This window comes from Rhincodon typus, chromosome 13 (assembly GCF_021869965.1).
Source record: "Rhincodon typus isolate 14 chromosome 13, sRhiTyp1.1, whole genome shotgun sequence".
Lineage (NCBI taxonomy): Eukaryota > Metazoa > Chordata > Chondrichthyes > Orectolobiformes > Rhincodontidae > Rhincodon > Rhincodon typus.
In genome coordinates this window covers 49,414,269-49,439,738 of record NC_063344.1, presented here as the reverse complement: position 1 = coordinate 49,439,738, position 25,470 = coordinate 49,414,269, and the positions used below count along the sequence as shown (strand labels likewise).

The following is a 25,470-nucleotide window of genomic DNA, read 5'->3' as shown; positions in this document are numbered from 1 at the left end:
TTTGGCCAAATAAGCAATAATGAGCACAGTGTGGCACAACGTTCCCTAGGTCTGATAAGTCTCAATGCAGAAACGAATCTTTCACTTTACCCTACTTTGGACCTGACAGATGTGTACCATCATGCACCAGAATATTCAGGTTTGCCTAAAATATATTTGAAAATTGCACTGTCAGCCTCTGTGGTCCATTAACATGCTTGTATGCAGAGACTTCCTTCTCCTCTAAGAATGAAAGAGGATGCATTAGAAGTTGCATATTTGCAGAAATTATACTGTTATTGTACTGACCTTCATTAAAAAAGGTGTTACCAGAACAACAACTCTTTAAATAATTCACTGAAATGAATAGAGGAAAGCAAAAAGCAGGCAGTTTATATATTCTCCTTTCAGTTCAACAGTCCAAATTCAAATTCAATACAGGCTGATATAATACAAGTCTCCTTTCTTTTGAAGGCAACGATCCAATATGAAATTAAATCATCACATTTAATGTAGCCATCAGTAACTTAATAACATCCAGGCAATGAGAAACAAAAGGAATAATTATGTTGCCTCATTATTTTTCAAGGAAACTAATAACATGCGCACAACCTTAAGGGCCTTATTTGGAGGCAGGCAGGGTCCCCATTTCTCACCTTCTGCCAAATTAAAAGACAGAATGAGTGCTGGAGCATTCGGGATCCAGAGAGCCTGTGGTCCCAGATGTAATTTTTATATCTTGCTCACACCCAATCCCAACCTTAACGGTAAGTGAAAATTCAACCCCTCCACATCTGTCCAGCTTGTGAAGTGACTCCAGAAAGATCAAGAACTGAATCGTGGAATGACTCAGTAAGATATTATATAGCATACTTATCCAGTCAGTCATCAGAGGAGATAAAACACTAACAACTGCTTATGATATTTTTCAGAATAGGTTTTATAGAATTAAATCTTTCTACCTGGAAATATCTGCTAGAATATGATTTGTGCAAATGTACTTACATGATACAGTGATATGCAGGTGCCAATGTTGGACTGGGATGGACAAGGTCAGAAGTCACACAACGTCAGGTTATAGTCCAAAAGGTTTATTCAAAATCACCTGATGAAGGAGCAGCACTCCAAAAGCTTATGATTTCAAATAGATTTGTTGGACTCTAACCTGGTGTTGTATGACTAAATGATACAGAACAGATTTTAAAAGAAACAGAAATTTAGGATAAAAACTTCCTTTTGAAAGACAGAAAACTAATTGGATAATTAGTTTTCTTCAGTAATGATGGAGATTTTGCTGAAAAATGGTATAAAATATGTTAAAAATTAGGTATATGTAAAAAAAAATTTACAAGTACATCATATGTAATTTCATGTATATATCCAATAATCAAGTTCTGCACAACAAAATGACCATTAAAAATGGAATAGATGCTTACATTGGTCGGATGATCACCCTCAATATCACTGACACAAGCCTGAAGATTTAAGGCAAGAGATCTGCACACAACCATAATTCGCTTGCCCAGCTTCTGATCAGATGGTTTCATTTGCAATTCATTCAGTGAAATGTCTGATTTCTGTGTTTTGAGGATCTGTAAAGAGACAGTATGTAAACAGTATGTAGAGATTTCCTTCTCCTCTAAGAATGAAAGAGGATGCATTAGAAGTTGCATATTTGCAGAAATTATATTGTTATTGTACTGACCTTCATTAAAAAAGGTGTTACCAGAACAACAACTCTTTAAATAATTCACTGAAATGAATAAAGGAAAGCAAAAAGCAGGCAGTTTATATATTCTCCTTTCAGTTCAACAGTCCAAATTCAAATTCATCACAGGCTGATATAATACAAGTCTCCTTTCTTTTGAAGGCAACGATCCAATATGAAATTAAATCATCACATTTAATGTAGCCATCAGTAACTTAATAACATCCAGGCAATGAGAAACAAAAGGAATAATTATGTTGCCTCATTATTTTTCAAGGAAACTAATAACATGGACACAACCTTGAACACAGAGAGTATTAAAAGATATACTTAAAGACATTTAAGCTAAAAGGGTTAATAGAAAATTAATAAACTAATCAAACGTAGGCAGGTTAGAATCCCTGTTTCAGATGGATTGCATTTTCACATATTCAAAGAAGATAGAGATGCCAAAGCCACTATATTATGTACACACCAGTAGTAGAGAAGATAAATAAATAATTGCTTAAAGTTGAAGTTGAAAATACATTTTAAAAAAACAAAAATAAAGTAATAGATCATCTGTACAAATAGAAAAAAAAGGACACATTTGACCAACTATATTCAATTATTTGAATATGAAGCAGCCAATATTTGGATTTTCAAAAGGCTTTTGAACTAGACTTATGACTAAGATCAGAGCACAGAAAACAAGTTAGCCCAAGAACAATATCAAAGAGTAGAGTTACAAATCACTAAATAAACCGAAAATGCCAAAAATACTTAGCACCTTTGGAGAAACAGAGTTGAAGTTACATACTTGCAGAAATTATAATGTTAGTGTGCTGACCACTGTTAAAAAAAGGTGTTACCAGAACAACTACTCTTTAAATAATTCATTGAAATGAATAAATGCAAGCAAAAAGCAGGGAGTTTATATATTCTTCTTTCAGTTCAACAGTCCAAATTCAAATTCATCACAGACTGTTATCGTACAAGAATCTTCCCAGGCCTTGAGTAATAGAGTCAATGGCAAGAAATTTGCAAAACTACTGCAAGACAGAAAAAAAACCTGATTTTCAACATCAAGAAAAAACTTCTAATTTTTCTCTTAAGGTTAAATAGCTGGATGAGAATCTTGATACTAAGAAGCAAGCATCTTATTTCCAAATATTTGCATCCCGTTATTGGTTAATCTCAACCCATTTATACACAACTTGTGATTTTCTCATGTACTAGTGAGAAAGTAAATGGTGCCATAAGGCCATAAGATATAGGAACAGAATTAGGCTGTTCAGCCCACTGAGTCTATTCCACCACACAATCATGGCTGATACTTGTCTCAATCCCGTTCTCCTACCTTCTCCATGTAACCCCTTGATCCCCTCACGAATCAAGAAAATATCTGTGTCCGTCTTAAATATACACAATAACTTGGCCTTCACACCCTTCTGTGGTAATGAGTTCCACAGATTCACCACCTTCTGGCTGAAGAAATTCCTCCACACCTCAGTTGTAAAGGGTCATCACTTCACTCTAAGGCTCCGCCCTCAGGTCCTAGTCTCTCCTACTAGGAGAGAAACCCCCTCCATGTCCACTCTGTCCAGATCTTTCTGTATTCTGTAAGTTACAATAAGATTCCCCCTCATCCTTCCAAACTTCATTGAGCACAGAGTTCTCAAAGACTTCTGATATGATAAGCCCTTCATTCCCAGGATCATTCCTGTAAACTTCCTCTGGAACACCTACAATACCAGCACATCCTTTCTTAAATATAGGGCCTAAACCTGCTCACAATATTCCAAATGCAGTCTGACCAGAGCCTTACAGGGCCTCATTAGCACATCTCTGCTTTTGTATTCTAGCCCTCTTGAAATGAATGCTAACATTGCATTTGCCTTCCTAACTGCCAAATGAACCTACATGTTAACCTTAAGATAATCCTGAACTAGGACTCCCAAGCCGCTTTGAGCTTCAGATTTCCAAAACCTTTCCCCACTTGAAACTAGTCTATGCCTCTATTCTTCCTACCAAAATGCATAAACTCACACTGTCTCACATTGTATTGAATCTGTCACATCTTTGCCCACTCTCCTAGCCTGTTCAAGTCATTCTGCAGCTTACCCAGTTCCTCAACACTACCTGTTCCTCCATCTATCTTTGTGTCATCTGCAAACTTAGCAGCAATACCCTCAGCTCCTTTGTCCGGATCATTAATGTATAACATGAATAGTTGTGGTCCCAACACTTAACCCTGCAGAACACCACTAGTCACCAGCTACCTTCCCGAAAAGGACCCATTTATCCCCACTCTCTGCTTTTTGCCAATCAGCCAATCCTTTATCCATGCCAGTACCTTGCCCTAACACCATGTGCCCTCATCTTATTTAGCAGTCTCCTGTTCACTACTTGTCAAAGGCCTTCTTGAAATCCAAACAAATCACGTCCACTGGCTCTCCTTTGTCTAAGCCGCTCTTTACCTCCTCAAAGAATTCTAACAGATTTATCAGGCATGACTTTCTCTTGATGAGGGCATGCTGACTCAACCTTGTTTTAGCAAGTACTTCCAAGTATTCTGCAATCTCATCCTTAACATTGACTCTGAAATCTAACCAATGACTGAGATTAGGCTAACTGGTGTATAATTTCCTGTCTTCTGCCTCCCTCCTTTTTTAAACACGCGTGTTACATTGGCCATTTTCCAGTTGTCTGGGACCCTCCCAGACTCCAGTGATTCCTGAAAGATCACCACCAATGCCTCTATAACATCCTCAGCTATCTCCTTCAGATGCTGGGGTGTAGTGTATCCAGTCCGAATGATTTATCCATTTTCAGACCTTTCAGCTTTCCCAGCAGCACCTTACTCTTTAATGATGCTGATTGAGAGAGATGAAATGAATGGAAGTACTGTTAATGGTGGTGCAGGGGCAGCTGAGGTGGTGAGGTGTCCCTGGTATGTGAGTAGAAAGAGCAGTGGGCAAAAAGGTAAGTTGTTTAAGAAGATGAGGTGGGTGTGAGCCATTGATTGGAGATTCTATGTGCAATGCTGAGAGTTACAGATTATTAGCCTTGATGACGTCATTGTGCAGTGACAGAGTTACAGTGAGTGTGAGGAGGCAGACAAAAGGTGCCAGCACGCACCTTAATAGAGCGCAGATCATTAACCTTATTGTGCTGTTGCTGAACATTTCTCTTGGTCTGTGAAACAACACAGACCCCAGCCACTGTCTAGGTCTGGGCTGGCAGCGATAGTACTGTGACTGGTTTGATGGTCCACTGGGAAAGACTCACCAACATCCTTGCAGGTACATTTGCTAGTGCTGTTGGGAGGAATTTAAACTAATCTGGCAGAGGGAGGGGATTCAGCATATCAATGAAACAGAGACATATACTACTGCAAAGGAAGCAAGTCACAGTGAGTTCAGCTATGTTGAGTGTCAAGAGAGTAAGGCAAGTCTGGTTGGTCTTCACTGTAATGCGAGGAGTGTAATAGGTAAGAGTGATGAATTAATGGTAGGAATTGACACATGGAAGTATAATATTGTTGCCATCACAGAAACATGGTTGAGGGAAGAGCTGGTCTGGCAACTCAGCGTTCCAGGGTATAAGCTCTTTCGGCGAGACAGAGGAGGGTGTTAAAAAGGCTGGCGGTGTAGCACTATTAATTAAGGAGTTAATTACTGCGATAATGAGAGATGATATCTTGGAAGGGTCCTCAACCAAGGCTCTGTGGGTAGAACTTAGGAATGTTAAGGGAGCAGCCACTTTACTGGGACTGTATTCTGGGCCATCAAAGAGTCATCGGGAAATAGAGGAGTAAATATGTAGACAGTTTACAGAGGTATGTAAAAGTAATAATTAGGTAAATATGTTAGGGGATTTCAACTTTCCCAACATAATTGGGATAGTCACAGAATTAAGGGTTTAGAGGGGGTAGATTTCTTGAAATGTACCTAGGGGAATTTTTTGTATCAATAAGTAGAAGACCCAACAATGGACGGCACAGTGCTGGATCTAGTTCTGGGGAAAGAAGCCAGACAAGTGTTTGATGTGGCAGTGGGAAACATTTTAGCGATTGCAACCATAACACGGTATGGTTCAGATTTATTCTGGACAAGAAAAAAGATAGCCTGCAAAAGATTGCTTTGGATTGGGGGAAGGCACATTTTATTAAAATAAGGCAGGATCAGGCCATAGTTGACTGGGAACAGCTCCTTTCAGGTAAGTCTATAGCGGAGCATTGTGAGGCATTCAAAAAGTAGCTGGGGAGAGTAGAGTTCCAACATATAGCCTTTAGATGAAAATGTAGGAACAATAAGTTCAGAGAACCCTGGATGACGAGGATAATTCCGGACTGAATAGGATGTAGAGTAGGGCTTTTAGTAAGTCCAAAGGTTGCAATTCATCTGCGGCCCTAGAGGAATATAGGAAGTGCAGGAGGGAATTTAAGAAACTAATGAGAAGAGCAAACAGGGGGCATGAAAAAGCGCTTGCAAACAGGATAGGGGGAATTCTAAGATATTTTATAAACACATTAAAGGGAACAGGTTAACCAGGGAAAGAGAAGGGCCCATTAGGGACTAAGGGGATAACTTGTGAGTGAAGCCGCAGGATATTGGAAGAGTGTTGAATGAATACTTCGCTTTGGTCTTCACTCTGGAAAAGGAGAATGTAGGTATGGAATTCAAGAAAAGGGGCTTTGAGGAACTTGCACAGTTTGACATAAGAAATGGGAAAATATTGAAAGCTCTGTCAGGCTTAAAAATAGACAAATCTCTAGGCCCAGATGAATTACAGTCCAAACTGCAATGGGAGGTGAGGCAGGAAATTGCAAAAGCTTTGACAAAAATTTTCAATTCGCTCATGTTTCTGTGATGGCAGCTGCCACCAAGACATGGTAGTGGAGGCTGGAAACTTTACAGCCTTTAAAAAATGTTTGGATGGGCCTTCAAACATCATAACATTCAAGGATATGGGACAAGTGCAGGAAATTGGGATTAGTACTCTTTCAGCGGTAATTATTGTCTGCCAACTCAATGGGCTGAAGGGCCTTTTCTGCACTCTATGAAACTATGAATCTCTTCACCGCGCTGTCCACTAGCTCAACCAGGTCCTTTTTTTTGCAGTGAGCTACCTATTTCCCTTCCTGCAATGTCTCATTTACAAAGATGGTGGAGCAGCAGGTTATGTTGGGCAGTTCCTGGCTTGCTGCATTTGAAGAGGTGCACAGCGATGGTCAACATATGGTGCCCATGGCATAAACTGTGTAAGATCCTGGCAGCAGCAAGAAATTCCATCTCTGTTGCTACATGGTTGGAGGAGAAGGGCATGGTGGAGCCCGGATGCATAACTAATAACAGTTGGCATGGAACACAGAGGGATACTCTCCATAAAACTCTGAAAATAGCAAATAGCTTAAAAAATGGGAATATTCAACCTGAAGTTTCAGATGAATGATAAGCATTTATCTGATGAAGGGTCATCACTGACCTGGATTTTGTCAATGGGTTCAACAGGCTCATTAATGACCTTTATTGACTATCTACCACTGCCAGGCAGAAATTCCCTTCTGTTCTCTGACTTAACTGGGAAAGTATTCTGCTGCTGGGAGACTGATGTCAGATTTCTTTCATTAATATGGGTATGCTGTCTATAGTATCCAATGTGACAGTCTGCACAAAAATCCAATGCTGCAACTCTGTTCCTCTCCAATGCTGCCTGGCTTACTGAACATTTTCAGATTCTATTTCAGACTTCCTCCGTCTGCAGTTTTTATTTGCTTTTGGACTAGTCATTAAGGATAGCCACTCTGACTGGCAAAAGATAGGAATGGTGTTCCCCAAAGAAAGGTGCTTCAACTACCATCATGCACATTTTACATGAACAATTCTGACCTGGAAATCAGAAGTACAAATTCAAAACTTGCAGACAATAGCAGGTCATGGTAAATAACTGAGAGAGAGTGCCACAAAAAACAAGAAAACATGACTAAACATGCAGAATTGGTATGTAGCTGAAATGTGAATTTTAATATGGATGAGTGCAAAGTTATATATTTTGATAGGAAGAATAAGGGATTCACACATTGCATAGATAATAGGAGTTTAAGTGGCTTTGAACAGCAAAAGTAGTCAGATTGTGAGTTAATTTCTAGAGAAATAAAATTGAAAAATATGGAAAATGTACTAACTTTGTCTTAAACCATATTGGAGGACTGAGTACAGTTCTGGTCTTCATACAATAAAAAGTGTTTAGAAGCATCGGTGAAGATAAAAAAAGGGTTTGCAAATACAATACCTGACACAAGGCACATACTTATCAAGGAAGGCCGAACAGAATGGAGGCTATTTCTCAAGAGAGGAAGATTCCAAATTTTAACCTGATTGAGGTCTTTAAGATTACAAAATTGTTTAAAAAGATAAATCAACAAATAAAGTTTCCATTTGTGCAAGAAATCACAACAAGAGGTTGCCATTCCTAAATGGGCACTGCTAAATTCTGTGCAGAATTCATGAGAAATTTCTTTTTCTAATATGCAACAAGATGTGAAACTTATCAACACACTGTGGTTAAGTCAAATAGTAATGATGTATTAAAGAAGAAACTAAATGAACACATGAGGGATAAAAGAATTAAAGGATATGCTGATCAGATTTGATGAATAAGGATGGAAAGTAACACATATAGTGTGAGTGGCAGAACAGACAAGTTGGACAGATCAGCCTTTTTATGTACCCTTTGTAATTCTGTACAATTCACAGTTTTGCATTTCACACACAGAGGTTATAAGATTGGAGTGTTAAAAGAAAATTCATTTTAGGCAGTAGATAGTGCTCTCCTGAGGTTGAAGATAAATGATGTTGTTCATTTAAGAGACAACTTTCAAAAATATTAATTAGTGCTCGAAAAAAAAATCCAACCCTGCACTCTAATGAGAATAAAAATTCACTGAAATTTGTCCTCTTGAAAAGGGGGATAATGCTACCAATCCATTACTATAAAGGAAGCCCAAATAACATATTTAATTAATAATTCAATTAGCAATACTAATTCAGTTCCTTCAAATTGTTGGCCACAGTGCATTTGTCATCAGCGTTATATTTAAAAATATACAATAAATGAGACACAAGAAAATAGAAGAAAGAAGGATGTTAATTTTTTAAAAGGAAATTTTTAAATGTTGGTCTTCAGGGCAAAACTGTATTTATGGAATATTTTATGTTTCACATGTACATAAAACAATCAAGTAGTGTAGTAAAGGTTGAAATGGACCATGGACAACGGTGACACATTCATGCAGATATTTTGAGCATCTGGTCTTGGTTTCCTGTTGGTAGCCAATGCAAATACTTGAGAGGAAGTGGTCGATTAAAGAAACAATTAAATGGAGCCTGAATTAAAGAAAGAAACTTGAAGGTGAGATTTGCAAGGTTAAAAAAAGTACTGTATCTCAATGTAATTGATACATACATGAAGATTAAAAGTTAGCAAAACAAAGATGCAATTAGCAAATGAGCAAGGATAATCAAATGATGGACAAGAAAACAGGGTCAAACAGTATTTGAGGGGAAAGAAAGAGAGAGTTCAGAATATATGTGCCCATGAAGAAAAACACTTCAATTGGAAGTTCAAGGTGAAATAACATGGTCACAAGTTTCACTTCTTAATTTTCTCCCAAAAAAATGCTAAAGGCTTCTTCCAAATGACTAAATCTCATGCTTCAGTCTTGACAGCAGCTTCAGAAAACTACTCCATTACAAAAACACCAAACAGCAATGACCACATCTTAACCCAACGTCACAGAGTAGCAATTTAGATCTGTTTCTACATTTTAAAATATATAAATGAGATGGTTTACATATTGAACACTGGCTGATATATTTCTCATCATCATGTTTCGCGTTTAAACAATATATTCATTAAAATGAAACATTAATAATAAACATTAATTTACAAACTGCAATAACTTTGTCATTATATTTTCCTAATACTATTGCCCACCATAATACAAGAATATCTAATATATAAACAAGCATTCTTTACTGGAATGGGAAAGAATGTTAGAGTTTATTCAAAATGCTTAATTATGGTAAATCTTGTCCTTCGATTTTGTTATATTACATGAACTTTTAAAACTGTTCTTTGCTTTGCATTGATTTTGTTTCCTAAACCCTACTAAGGATCATTGCAGAAAATAAATAAATTCCAACACCTCAGCCCTACTACTCTTGAATTAAGTGACCTTTAAGATTTATCCAGGCTAAATTGTCCACTGAATGTTTTCCCTTTTGTAGATATGGCCAGAAACTAGAATCATAATACATTGGAAAACACGATGGCAAAGTTTGGAATTCAAACTGACTTGTCTACCACTCAATTACATATTTAACAAAACTAATTGCAGTAACTCATTGACTAATTCAACAGAAACACAGTAGGTGCTTACAAAAAAGTTGCTTGGCTGCCCCTTAGCTTGGAAAACTGAGATTGACACAGTCAGATTTGCAGCATAATTTCCAGGGTTTCAAACTAATTATATTATGAATTGAGACCAAACTGCAGCACTAAAAGTATCAATTACTCACTGGTATATCAGGGTCAAGGGAAAACAGATTCAATCGCTCTTCATTTCTGGACATCTTAATAGTCTCTTCTGTTTCTGTAATGTACTGTATACAATAAAAGTGAGAGGAAAAGGTAACGGTCAGCACATTTTATTTGTAAATCAACTAGGGTTTCTTCTAAAGGAATTGAAAGGTAGAGATTGCTACATTAAATTTTAATTGAATTTTGGTTGGACCATACTTGGAATAATATGCATAGTCCTGGTCAGTATATTATGAAAAGATACAGATACTGAAGTGGGGTGAAGTTTCCACACTTTCCACAGAGAACAAAACTAGAGGTCATTAATATAAAGTAGACAAGGAAGTCCATGCACACGCTAGATAATGACCATCGCTAGCAAGAGGGAATTTCACCATCAACCCTCGACATCAAAGGCACTACCATTGCTGAATCCTTCAATAACAACAACATCTGGTGGGGTTACCATTGGCCCAAAATCACCTCAAATCAGCTGCAAGAGCCAGTCATACATCTCCTTCTGGAATGTGCTTTTGCAAAGGAGGTCTGAGGAGAGATGCAGTGGTTTTTGTCGATGATCATCCCAAGCACTTCAGTGACACAGGACTCTGTGCTCTACAGTCTATTGCCCGGGGACATACACCAAGACAAACATCAACAGTGTCTGGAGGACCATCAACTTGGTGAATGATGCTCTTTGGTTTGCTTGAAACTTGTTGGTCTTCCAAAGCAAGAAGTTGACTTCGACCGAGTGTTGCAGACTGGCACATTCCAAGGTCCAGGGCTACGGGCTGAGAGACACATTAAAGCTTGGGGCAGCTGCCACCAAGATGCAGTAGGGAAAGACCACTGTCTGAGGTCTTCCTGCTCAAATTAAATGGTGGTTCGTTCAGTTATCAGATCTTCCCAGTGCCTCAAATGCATGTAAATAGACTCTTGTATAAGTAAGAAATGCCTTTGGTTTGTTTGTTGAATAGAGTCAAAATCCAATTTTTTTTTTGTTTCTGCATATGCTACTGTACAGAACTGAACTGCTCTGTGTATGTATACAAATAAATTTTTGTGATTTAGGTATATTTTTGAAATGAGAAAAATTCACCCAAAATTTAAATACTGTTGCTATAGGAGTAGAGGCTGAGTGTTCTGCAATGAGTAACTCACGTCCTGACTGTTCTAAAGGCTGTTCACTATCTACAAGGTACATATCAGGAATGTGAGTGTCTCCACTCTCTGAAGGTGTGTAGATCCAGCAAAACTCAAGAAGTTTGACACTATCTAGAAAAGATCATTCCATGCACTACCTTAAATATTTGCTTAGTCCATTAATGCATGACAGCAGCAACTGTGTGTAACATCAACAAATTGTGCTGTAGCTATTTTCCAAGACTCCTTTAACAGAACTTTTCAAACACAGGGCCTCTGGCACCTCCAAGGGCAAAAGCAGCAGCTGTATGGTAACAGCACCACCTGCAAGTTCGCCTCCAACCCTCACACTATCTGACTTTGAACCATTGTGCTGTTACTGGTTCAAAAAGTTGGCACTCCCTTCCAGACAACATGATGGGTATACCGATAAGAAATGAACTGCAGTGCTTCAAGAAGGCAGCTTATCTCACCTTTTCAAAGGGCAATTAGGAATGGTTATAAAAAAAATTGCATGTAAAGATGGCTGTGGGAAGATGTTGTGGAACGTTACATGTGACCCAGGATTGTGTCCTACATAGACCAAATTTTTAAACTGCAGTTAAGCAACTTGGCACAGTTTCAAAGCTTTACTTGAGATCTGCTCTGCTCCACTGATGGGATGGAGCCCAGGAAATATTCAGAACCTTTGTTGGCCCCCTAAAACATTTTTGGAGAAAGACTTTGAATGTTCTGGATCTAAATTTTGCCCAGACGTTTGCTTATTTTCTAAATTTCTTTTCCTTGGGTTGATGTTTAAATTAATTTACATATTGCCATACACCAATTTTCCAATTAAATAGCACTATTTAACTTGATGACTGTTAAAAAAGATTCTGCATTGATATTGTTTCTTGGTATAGTTAAGAGTAGTAACTTAATGCAGTATGTAAATGCTTGTTACAAAAAATACAATTTTGATGGTCTTTAATTGTCTTGCTCACCACCTGCAAGTATCTTGATTTTAAATTATTGAAAATGATTTTAAAAGCCTATACAGAACATTTACCATTATACTGGCATATAATAGTTAGTTGCTTAGCAAATTTAAGACACATGTTCAAAAGTTCCTAAAATATGCTTAATTTTTAGAACCTCAACAAAAGCTTGCAAAAAAGCATTATTAACAGTCAGTCTCAAATGTGATCATGTTAATCACGATGAGGGGGTGTTTTGGCTATTTTTGAGGGTGTATCCAGATTCTGGGAAAGGTTTTGTAAGTTACTGCAAAAGATTGCACGAAGATAGGTCAAGGGATACATAGTATTGAGGAGGTGGGGAGGCTGCAGACGGATTTGGACAGGTTAGGAGAGTGGGCAAAGAAGTGGCAGATGGAGTACAACATGGGGAAGTGTGAGGTCATGCACTTTGGTAAGAAGAACAGAAGCATGGACTAGTCTCTAAATGGGGAGAAAATTCAGAAGTTCTGAAATACAAAGAGACTTAGGAGTTCTCGTTGAGGATTCTCTCAAGGTAAACTTGCAGGTTGAGTCGGTAATTAGGAAGGCAAATGCAACTTTGGCATTTATTTTGAGAGAACTTGAATATAAAAGCAGGGATGTACTTCTGAGGCTCTATAAGTCTCTGGTCAGGCCACATTTAGACTATTGTATGTAGTTTTAGGCCTCATATCTCAGGAAGGATGTACTGGCCCTGGAGCGGGTTCAGAGGAAGTTCACAGGAATGGTCCCAGGAATAAAAAGCTTAATATATGAGGAATGTTTGAGGACTCTGGGTCTATACTCAATGGAGCTTAGAAAGATAAGAGGGGGTCTAATTGAAACTTACAGAATGCTGAATGGCCTGGAAAAGTGGATGTTGGGAAGATGTTTCCATTGGTAGGAGAGACTAGGACCCGAGGGCACAGCCTTAGAATAAACGGAAGACCTTTTAGATTGGAGATAAGGAGAAACTTCTTCAGCCAGAGAGCAGTGAATCAATGAAATTCACTGACACAGAAGACTGTCAAGCTTAGGTCATTGAGTATATTTAAGACAGAGATAGATAGGTTCTTGATTGTCAAGGGGATCAAGGGTTATGGGGAGAAAGCAGGAGAATGTGGTTGAGAAACTTATCAGCCTTGATTGAATGGGCAGAGCAGACTCGATGGGCTGAATGGCCTAATTTCTGCTCCTTTGTCTTATGGTCTTATGGTCTTAAAGTCAAGTTGCAATGAACATAACTGTGAATAAAATTCCGGCACCTCTGAACTTCTTGTGGACTCAGTTCCTAGCAGAGAAGAAGGTGTCCATGTAAATAACTGACCACGGAAACCTTAAAGATATTCATTTTGACACCATAAATTGGCTAATAAATGCTCAAATTCTGACAAGGCAAGGTAGAGCTCCCTATCCAATGGGATAATAATGATCCAAAATTAAAGCTCATCACTATATTGTACCTAAATATATATTCATTGTATAAAGAGGGCAGTTTTAAGACTCTTCTCTGTGGAATTAATTATGTTAACTGTAATAGAATACATGACAAAAAAATCATCTCATCTATTACACATACAGCTTTGGAGCACTAATAAAAATCTTTTTCTTAAAAAAAAATCATCCAAACTTGCATGGCTGGATTTGAATTCTGGACCCATGAATGGCTGTTAAAAATACACAGCTGGTGCCCAGTTTTGCCATAGGACATCAAAGGTCGCACCTAGTTCTGATTGCAAAAAATTGCATCTTCAAATCTCAATTCGGTAACCAGATCCAATTCAATGTATTTTTCTCTGCACTAAAGTAATCATTATTTTTGTGTGTAAAATGTTCAGTTTTTATTATTTGATCCTTGCCTATTAGTGGATTTAGTGTGATTTGTCAATTCAGTAATTGGAGGTCAGAAAAATCAAGCGTTGTCCCAAATTAACTTTACCTTTGCTAATTCTGGATGGATGGCGTCCTCTGTAGAATCAATTACATCATTTGAGCCAACATCTGTCACTTCATCCTCTGTGGAATAATGAAGTCAATCAAACATGGTCTGTGTCATGTATTGACTTAATCAGTTTAGCAAACTTCAACTTATTTTTGCTGAACTACACTAAAACATATGCATAATCAGTTAATACATTTTATAAAGAAATTACAAATAGAATGAAAGAGAAACTGATCATTAAAGTACACATTTAAAGGTATCTATATTTGGAGCATGAATATGAGATTAAATGTATCAGTCAACAATTTTTATAAAATTAGCTCACTCCTAATTTCAAAGTAGAGTGGATTACCTTAATATGGTTCTGCATTTTGAAATAAAGTAAGTACTTACTTGCTTTTGTTTAATTTTAAACTAATTATTCATAACTTTTGATCATCAAGCAAAATAATTGTACATTATAAATTTTAAAGCTATGTGTTTTTAAAAAGAACTGAAATTATACATCCTCACTTTGGACATGTGTAATGCTGCACATAGTGCACCAACTTACCCAGAGTTTCATCATGTTTGACATCTGTGAGGTCCACACTTTTTCTTTCCTGAATAGATCCTTCTGGATTGATCTGGAGGATTCGGTTCAAGATGGAAATCCAATCATCCATATCCTGCTCACTATCGGCTGCCAGCACAAAGTATGTCACATTGTTCATTTGCAACTCAAAGGCATATCGACGAAGTTTACTGTTCTGGAAATTTCAAAAAAGTGAGAAAGAATGCACAAGCTGATCATTTTGATCAAACATGTTAGCATTAAATGGCAAAGACAAGCAAACAGAATGTTTTTGTTAATAAACTTTACATTGGACTAAGTTGTTTCAGCAATTGAGATCTTCTGCTTGGATAGAATGCTGTGCTAGAATAATTTAGTTCTTTCTTGTGACAGAGGCATCTCTATGTTTATTGCCAGTCACTACTTACCTTTGAGGAAGTTGTAGTGGGCCTGCTTCTTGAACTGTTGCAGACCTTTTGTTGAAGACACTCCTGCAATACTATTGTTATGACGGATCAGAATCCCAAAGCAATTATAAACTTTTTGTAAAACTTTTAACTCCAAAATGTGTTGTTGTAAAAGCAGAAAATCTGGATTTATTTTAATTGACTATCTGCTGAAGACCTGTGTGAAACCCATGAAATGTCACATTTGTAACTTGTCAGGAAAAGTTCCAAACAAGGAAAGACTGAACATGAAGAGATAACAAGGTGGCTGACTATCTCTTTTCTCTTGGCAGAAAGCCATCTCTTATAACCAGTCTGTTTTACCCCCCAGGAATATGTAAGGATATGGGTTAAAGGCCAATTTCACCTCTACTGAAGTAGACTAGTAGGACTGTATGCACTTGTACATCCCAAGCTGAGTTCGGGTGTTAACATGCTGTGAAGGTCACAATCAAAGAACTATCCGCTAGAATCACAGAATCTCAACAGTGCAGGAAGAGGCCATTTGGCCCATTGATTTGCACTGAACTGCCGAAGAGTATCCCACCCAGACTCAGCCCCCACCCACTCCACATTTACCATTGCTCACCCAATTCCCTCAACACTACAGGGCAATTTAGCATAGCTCATCCACCTAACCTGCACGTCTTGGGACTATGTCGCAGGTAAAGATCCTCTCTAACTCCGAAGGCTGCAGGCCATTTAAAAAGGAAAGAAAGGATTTTCTCTCACTCTGATTGCTGGAATTTAATCACGGTTAAATGGCATCAGAACCACTGAATCTAAACTAATACACAAACTAAGGATTGTGAAGTTTACTGTACACCTAACAATATCAATGATGACAGCAACTCCACTGCAAGGGCCACAATGTTTAACAATCCACTGTTTGTGAACAATTCAGCGATTGGTCCGAATATCTGTTTTTCTCAAAAACTTTTATCTTTTCTAACTCACCTCTCATTTCTAACCTGTGTATATGTGTGTTCCATTACTATTTCTTTTCATATTCAGGAATTACTAAACTCACTCTTTGTTAATTAAGGAAAGCTGGTTAAGCTGGCTCCTTTTAAAACATAAGTTCATTTGAGTCTTGTAAAATGTGAAGGGATCCTTTTTCAAACTGACCTTGTTGCAACCAACAGAGAAGTTGGGTGAATAAAGGAGGAGAGCTGGTTTATTCCTTCTCACTTTAACTATTTGGGTATCTCGTGGAACCATCCTGAACTGGGAAACCTCATCCAGGGTGTGGTCATAACAGTGTTAAAGTAAGGAGTTCCACTATTTTGATCCTATTACTGAACCTAAAATGGCTGCAGACAGAATTCCCAAGCATCTGGGGAGTCAGCACCTGTCTCAGAAAGTGTGACTGCTGATAAATTCAAGTACTTATAGAAATACAGGAATGCATCTCCAATCCCCTCCACTTGAAGGGTATTCTTCCCTCAACATTTGGAGTTAGACAGAGCGTGAAGATCAATATCCAATCGTTTTATGCAAAGCACTATTACTTTAGCATTAATAACAGAAAGTGCATTACATAGCTTGCAATGTGAATACATGTAATATTAACATAAAAAGCGATTTCAACTGTTATGTCACTTCAGGGAATGTTACAGGCTGGAGAATAAATCTTTCATGTTTAGATTCCATTTAACCTCTAACAAACATTCTACAATTCTGTTAACAGTAACATTTGACAGGAAAAAAAATTCTGTTACACACTGAAGTAAGTGCACTTCAAATAGCAACTGATGCAGTCATCACATGACATATTAAATGATGGTGATACTGCAGAGAAGATCCACAGCTACAATACTTCTTCATGGCATTGGGAAATGTTCACACAAGGAGAAGGGCAAGAGAGGTATCTGACAAATATGAACTGGATCTGATTATCCAATCCAGAAGATACTCTTTTAAATACATGTTTTACAGATCATTATAGCTAGATATTCTTTTCTTCAATGGATCTTGTAGAGAATGACAGTAAGGGTATATTTTTAAAAAAAGCTTATTCTACAAATGAGAGTACCAGAAACCAGAGTCCAGTTGCAGCATGAATTTCCTGACTAACCAATTTCCTGATAATTCAACAATCCAAAAGCAAAATCAGAGTTCCCATGTTTTCTCAGCCATAATGAAATGTTCCGCTGTGGACTCATTTCTATTAGAAAGCAGATTAAGCTTGCTTAAAGTATTTCTGGTTAATGCCCTTTACAAATGTCTTTAGAAAATTCCATCCACTCTACAAATTGTGTCCAATTAAAAATCAGATTGATCCAAACTATAATTTCTCTAATGTTGTTCTCATTTCTGTTAGAATCTTTCTCATGTGTCAAGTGGTATTAAAAGCTAATCTTGATAGATGTCTGATTCACTTTTTCAAAGTTGAAAGTGACTGGAACGACTTGTAACAATACTTAATATCCCAGAGATGGTAAGAACTGCCGATGCTGGAGTCAGAGATAACACAGTGTGGAGCTGGAGGAACACAGCAGGCCAGGCAGCATCAGAGGAGCAGGAAAGCTGACGTTTCGGGTTGGGACCCTTCTTCAGAAAAAAAAAATTAATATCCCAGTCCGTTTTTGCTCAGATTGTTTCATATACATTATAAAGTGTCAATTTTAATTTGAACATTTGTCCAGCCATGATTTTGTTTCCACCATCTGTGCCAGTTTAAGAAAGCTAACCACAGTTATTGTGCTGTTGTCCGTAAGTCTGTAATGTAAGATTTGTATTTTGTCCTATATGATACAACAATCTTGCATACTGACCAAATAGCAGTGAGTCAAGTGGATAGTCATTGCCTTCTATTTGCCTAGTTGGGTCTACTTGACTGCACTGCAGACAAAAAACATTTTCTCCAACATCACCTTGATTCCCAGTTCTAAACTCAATGCCATTCTTGTTCTTCCTGTTTGACAGAATTGAATTAACGAAATTTCATACCATCAGTGGAACCTCAACTCATATTTTAACTTTGTCAGGATTTCCTGTCCTTTTGCAACAGTGCCCAGTTCTTTGGAGGCAAGCAGACAGAAACCATGACTGGTGAAATGAAATGGGTGTAGGGAAGTGCATGAGAAGCACAGCTACAGCGTAAAAAGTGTCATGAACTTGGAATAGGGAAAGAAGAATACCTCCATGTGGCATTGGCGACCATATGAATAACTTTTTAAACAATTTGAACATCAGATATGGCAATAAAGCAATACATATCGAAAACCATCTTCAAATTATCGATGTAAAATTAAAGACAATGTTTTAATTTTGCCACATGGACGGTAGCGGTATTGTTTATGAGACAGTACTCAATTCACTTTTATTTTCAGGACAATTAGATGATTTAACACCAAGGAAGATTTTAAAAGGTGCAAAAGTCCTCAAAACAAGAGAATTGTTAGCAAAATGGGCAAAGATTCAGCAGAGTCACAGAACATGAAAAACTGTAGGGAACACATTTTTGAGAAAATAGGAATGTGAGTGCAAATAAGAGAAAGATACTGAGGCATGATGATAAGCAGGGAGGTCCAGGGGTTTGAATACACCATTCCCATAAAGTCCAAATGCAGTTAGATTAATCCTTTAAAAAGCCAATAGGTCTTTGAGTGTTATAAATCGAAGTACTTGATTAATTATGGGTTGGTTCATTTGGTTAGCAGCAGTTGGAGAAAACTATGAACATTTTGGATGCTCCATATTAGATTATTTCTATAGACAATGGAGAACGGGTGGCACAGTGGCTCAGTGGTTAGCACTGCTGCCTCACAGCGCCAGGGACCCAGGTTCGATTCCACCCTCGGGCGACTGTCTGTGTGGAGTTTGCCCGTTCTCCCTGTGTCTGCGTGGTTTCTTCCGGGTGCTCTGGTTTCCTCCCGCAGTCCAAAGATGTGCATGTTAGGTGGAATGGCCATGCTAAATTGCCCATAGTGTTCAGGGATGTATGGATTAGGGGGACAGGTCTGGGTGGGATGCTCTTTGTGTCGGTGTGGATTTGTTGGGCTGAAGGGCCTGTTTCCACACTGTAAGGATTCTATGATTCTGAGTTCATATTTACTAGCATGATGCCAGGATTGGGGAAACCATAATTGGGAGGAGTGGCCAGAAAACCTGGACCAACTTCTACTGCAGCAGAGAAGGCAGATGAGATTTAATACAGGGAATAGAGTAGTGCAGTTAAAACAAAAAGGTGACACAAAGGTAACTTAACAGTCTCCTGTGTTGGAAATGCAAATGGGACTACATGCAATCCCTGAAGGGGAGGTGATCATGGAGGGTAAACTGAAGGTAGGCCCAGAGTAGTAAAGGATCAGGTTGGCTGACTCTGTCAATGTGATAAAAGGGGTAGGGAGCCAGGTTTGAGAGGCCAATGATGGGGAACGTTGGAGGAAGAGTATGACCTAATAGAGATTGTGCCTCCAGTGGGTGTAGGGGATCCCAAAGTAGATATTCCCCTTGCCCGACACCAGCCTACTCAATAAAAGCTTCCCAGCCTCCCATTTGGCACAGACCTGCCATCAGCAACATAGCAGTGAGAGAAGAATGAAGTGCTTAAGTGGCCAGCCTGTGCCTCTACTACCCCTAATAATTGCTACATGCTGCATTTCATGAGCCCTACCTGGATCGGGAGAGGACCGTAATATTCCACCTTGGATTCTTTTTATTTATTTCTTGGCTTTAGAGTCATACAGCACAGAAACAGGCCCTTTCACCCACCATGTCTGTGCTGATCAACAAATACCAAACTACATTAATTCCATTTACCTGCATTTGGTCCATTGCCTATAGTGCCCCGGCATTTTAGGTACTCATCCAGATACTTCTTAAATGTTGTGACAGCACTCGACTCCACCACCCTCTCAGGCAGCGCATTTCATTTTCTACCATCCTCTACGTGAAAAAAAATTCCTCTGATCGCCTCTAAACCACTTACTCCTCACCTAAACTTGTACCCTCTGGTCTTAGACATGTCTATCATGGGGATAAGATTCTCATGAGCTACCCTGTCTGTGCCTCTCAAAATTTTGTATACCTCAATCAGACCCTCACTCAGCCTCCTCTTCTCCAAGGAAAATAAAGCTAGCCTATTCACTTTCTCCCCATAACTGAGACTTTTCATTGCAGGCAACATCTTGGTGAATCTCCTTTGCATCCTCTCCAATGGAATCCTATCCTTCCAATAGAGTAGTGACTAGAATTGTACATAGTATTCTATCTGTGGCCTAACTAATGTTTCATATAGTTGTAGAAGACTATCTTGCTCTTATATTCTATGTCCTGGCTAATGTAGGCAAATATCCCATACGCCTTCTTCACCACCCTGTCTACCAATGCTGAGACCTGCAAGGATCTATGGACTTGTACACCAAGGTCTCTTTGTTTCTCAGTACCCTCTAGGAACTTATCATTTATTGTGTATATTCTTCCTTATTAGGCTTCCTTAAAATGTACCATCTTGCACTTAATGGGATTAAAATCTATCCGCTATTGCTCTGCCCAATTTACCAACTCATCAATATTGGACTGTAGCCTGAGACGATCCTCCTCACTATCAATAAAACCACTAATTTTCATGATATCTGCAAACTTACCAATTATACATTTTACATTCACATCCAAGTCATTAATGTACATAATAAACAACAACGGTTGTAGCACTGAACCCTGTGCTACACCACTGGTCACAGGCTTCCAATTACAAAAACAACCCTCCACAATCACGGTGCAGAGCTGGATGAACACAGCAGGCCAAGCAGCATCATAGGAGCAGAACCTGCTGTGTTCATCCAGCTCTACATCTTGTTGTCTCGGATTCTCCAGCATCTGCAGTTCCTGCTATCTCCCCTCCACAATCACCCTTTGCCTCCTATTTGAAAGGCAGCTTGCCTACTTGCCTTGGATCCCATGAGTTCTTACCTTATGGACCAGGCTTCCGTGTGGGATTTGTCAAAGGTCTTACTGAAGTCCATGTAAACCACATCAACTACATTATTCTCATCAATATATTTAGTTATTGTTCAAAAAAAACTCAATTAAATTAGTCAGACAGGATCTCCAACTAACAAATCTTTGCTGACTATCCCTGATCAATTCCTGCCTTTCCAAGTATTGCTTAATCCTGTCCTTCAGAATTTTTTCCAATAATTTACCTACCACTGACGTCAGACTAACTGGTCTGTAATTACCTGGCCTACTGTTGCTGCCCTTCTTGAACGAGGGAACCACATTACCTATCCTGCAGTTATCTGGCACTTCACCGTGCCCAGCAAAATATTAATATCACCAACAGGGTCCCAGAAATCTTCTCCCTTACTGCAATCTGGGATACACCTCATCAGGCGTGGGATTTATGGACTCTAAAACATCTAATACCTCCTCCTCATTACTAATCTTAACCTGGTCTAGGGCCTCACCAGCTAACTGAAAGCCCCAGCAACACTGTCTGTCTCCTTTCTGAATAGGGATGAGGAATATTCATTTAAGACCTCACCCATGTTCTCTGGCTCCATGCACAGATTGCTCCATTGATCTCAAATAGGGTACATTATTTTACTGGTAATTCTCTTACTCTTCGCATGCTTATAAAATGCCTTGGGATTTTCCTCAATCCTATCTGGCAAAGATATTTTGGGCCCCTCTTTGCCCTCCTAATTTCTTTTCTTTCTGTGCCAGTCAGTGTATGTATGATACCCTTGAGTGGACAAAACATATAATACCATTCTCAATACATTACATCTCATCTCTTCTTAGTACAGAAAAAGATTGGCATGTTTCCATTGCTAGTTTCCAAAACTGTAAACATTAAATATTACTTGAACATTCCATTCTACCAGCAACACAATTACAGATGCAAACTTTTTAAGTTACTTCGTTTATGGCAAAGCACATCGTTAATGAGGAGAAAGATTTCTTAAATAACTGAAAATAATCCACTTTGAAACATAACCCACTGATGTATGCTGGGCATTTTGTCTCATTATCTGACATCAGGTGTGGTGTCATTTAACTCATGTTCTTTATGTGAGAGGTTGAGGTCAATTTGGATTCAATGCCAATGAATGGTGTTTTCAGCATTCTGAGGAATAATATGTTTTGTGTGATGATTTGCTGCTGTGCTTAGGAGTGATCATTAACCATTTCATGTTGGTCACAGGAAATGGCTGGATTGTATGGGATTGTTTGCTTTCGAACATGACCATCACATTTCACAAGCACTTTATCTCCCTGTTGTGGTAGTGTAGTTCTGAATTGCACATGTCACTCTGCATTTAATTTCACATAATTCTTTCTTGTATGCTTTCGGACATTAAACGGTACTTGCCACCACTGATGCATGACTGAGAGCAAATTAGGATGTGCATGCTGCTTGCATGTATCAGCTTTCAGTTTGGCAACACCTGAGTTTTGCTGACGTGCATAGGAATCACATAGAAACACCAACTCCATGCAGATTTATTGATGAGTGGAAGCCAAAATCAATGTTACATTTTCCAGCTATGGCGTCAAATACAATACTTATGTCTTGGTTAGATTGGGATTCCCAAAGTCCTGGGAACTTTCAGGGGTTCATCACTGTTTTAAGGGAACATTTGTGTACTCTCTGGTTTATAAAGAATGGAGAAACACTAAAGTTTATTGACAGTTGAAATAACACCACAGAGACCGATATCCCATCACCAAGTCATCCTTTACTTACACGTGGAGAGTCTTTGACACTGATCCAGCTCCCTCAGAGCCAACTCTGAGTGAACAGAATGTCTGACGCTCCTGTTCTTACCTGTCAGCCAGAGCTCCCTGATTGGAACAGGTTAACAGCCACAATCAGGGAGCTCATATTCTAGGAGGTCCACCTGGCTGACTTCATTACAATCACAACAGCGACATAAGTTCCTGTATCCATGATAGCAGCTTAAAGCCCCTGATTGGCTGTTAGTTCCAGCAGAGAACAAAAACATATATTTAGGGTTATCCGCCTGTACAGTGGCAACATTCTCTGGCCATTTTGGTGTGGTACGCATACAATAGCTCTAGGCCCTGAAGGCAACAGTAATCATGCTAACTTGGAAAAGTCTGACAGCTTCTGTCTTTCCTTCACTGCTGTTTAGTATAATCGGCTAGAAATACAACCTTTGATTATTTATGCTTTGATTTCCTATTTCAGCAAAATTGCATGTGGTTACTTGTTGCTTCAATGGCATACAATATTAATGAATTGTCTCATTTGCTTCTTGCTGAGTGCATCAGAAGACAATTGCTTTCCACATTGTAGTCTCCTTGGGCATGAAATAGATCATTAATGGATTTCTGATGAGTCACAGTCATTTTGCTCGGCCATAACTATCTCATAAATATCTCCCGATTCTTCACATCACAGTGGAGCAGTAAGACATTGCAGGTTTTGCAAGGGCTGCCATCACACCTCTGAAACACTACAGCCATGTTTCCAACATGGGAATAGAGCTGATGATCTGAAGAAGGGTCACTGGACCCAAAATGTTAACTCTGCTTTCTCTCCACAGATGCTGCCAGACCTTTCAAGTTTCTGTTTTTTGTTTTATATTTCCAGCATTCCCAGTTCTATGAGATATAACACAGTGTGGAGCTGGAGGAGCACAGCAGGCCAGGCAGCATCAGAGGAGCAGGAAAGTTGACGTTTCGGTTGGGACCCTTCTTCAGAAATAGGGGAGGGGGAAGGGAGCTCTGAAATAAATAGAGAGAGGAGGGGTGGGGCTGGGGAAGGTAGGTGGGTGCTCTCCCAGTTCTTTGTATTTTTTTTGTTGCTACTACAGATGAGGGGTCTAAATGCACATCAAAAGATGGGTAGACTGGGGACAGAAATGTCATATTATTCAGCAATATAGCAAGACTGTGTCATTGACGATCCAGGATCATGTTTCTTTCAAACAAAAGTTTATCTGTAATAAGTTGAGATTTTGTTTTGATTGAATGTTTATTTTTGCAAGATCAGTGTGTACCTGTGCATGGTGCAGACTTTCTGTTACTATACTAAAGCTATAATACTGTGTGTGCTGTCATAATCAAGAGTGACTTTCCCAAACCTATGATCACAATGAACTTCAATTACAATGTGACTTTTTTAAAGAGAGGCAGCAGATGATCGCTGATGCAAATTGAATGGTTATCTGGAGCAGAGTTCTGGGAAGTTACACTTTAAGGTGTTTAAGAAGCTTCTAAAGGAGAGATGTACTACAAACTGAACTGTAAACTCCTGTGAGTATCTCAAACTATGATTGTGATAGGTGAAAAGACTGCAGTCAAGGAAGGTAAATATCTGGGGTTATAAGTGAGTGTCAACCAAGATCTGAGTTTGCTGGTAGGCCATAATACTCATGTATGCTAGCCTGGGTTCAATCTCTGTGTGCGGCAAAAGTTACAGTTAAAGAGCCATTCACTAGTCAGCACTACATTGCAGGTAATATACTCCCTTGCTCTGAATGCAGAAAGTTAATTTGCTAGTCAGGTGAAAAGGAAACAGCACACAAGAATTTTAGCTAACCTGAAAAGCCAAGAATTTCAAAATCAACTGCTTAACTATCAATATTCCACTCTCTACTCATCATAAACAACCCAGAGATTGACTGTATATCTACTCAAAATGTCAGCTTTCCTGCTCCTCTGATGCTGCCTGGCCTGCTGTGTTCATCCAGCTCCACACATTGTTATCTCAGACTCCAGCATTGGCAGTTCCTACTATCTCTGCATATCTTCAAAGTTTTTTTTTTGGACTCACTGCTCATTTTTAATGCGTATGTGTGCTGTATTATTATTTCTTCTCACATTTATTTATTAATAAACACAATCTTTCGTTAATTCAGAAAGGTCTGGTTAAATTGTCTTCTTTTAAGACTTCCATTCTTCCGGTCTGGGATATAAGTATTCACAATGGAAGGGATCCTTTTCAAATTAACCTTGCTGCAGTGAATCTAGTGAGCAGGTACATAAAGAAGAGGAGCCAGTTCATTCCTCCTCATCAGAAGCTTAAGTATTTTATTTTCTGGTTGGAACCATAACAAGTTAGGGAAGGTCATCCAAGGACTAGTCATGACAGTGTTTATAAAAAAACCTACAACAATGCAATTCCTTCATTTCCATCTTAAATGCGGTCTGAAGACAACCAATAACATTGTGGACTT

General features: G+C 38.7%; 1 protein-coding gene across 10 annotated transcripts in view; it reads right to left on the bottom strand.

Annotated features, from left to right (window-relative positions):
• The window catches only part of dock10 (dedicator of cytokinesis 10), a 332,745-nt gene that overhangs the window by 116,415 nt on the left and 190,860 nt on the right, over positions 1 to 25,470 (bottom strand). For all 10 annotated transcript variants that reach the window (XM_048604383.1, XM_048604388.1, XM_048604384.1 and 7 more), the window contains exons 8-11: positions 14,868 to 15,063; positions 14,312 to 14,388; positions 10,252 to 10,335; positions 1,416 to 1,571 (exon numbers count right to left, since the gene is read on the bottom strand). In XM_048604383.1, coding sequence (XP_048460340.1) covers positions 1,416 to 1,571; positions 10,252 to 10,335; positions 14,312 to 14,388; positions 14,868 to 15,063 — 513 coding nt within the window. The remainder of the gene's footprint in view (positions 1 to 1,415; positions 1,572 to 10,251; positions 10,336 to 14,311; positions 14,389 to 14,867; positions 15,064 to 25,470) is intronic.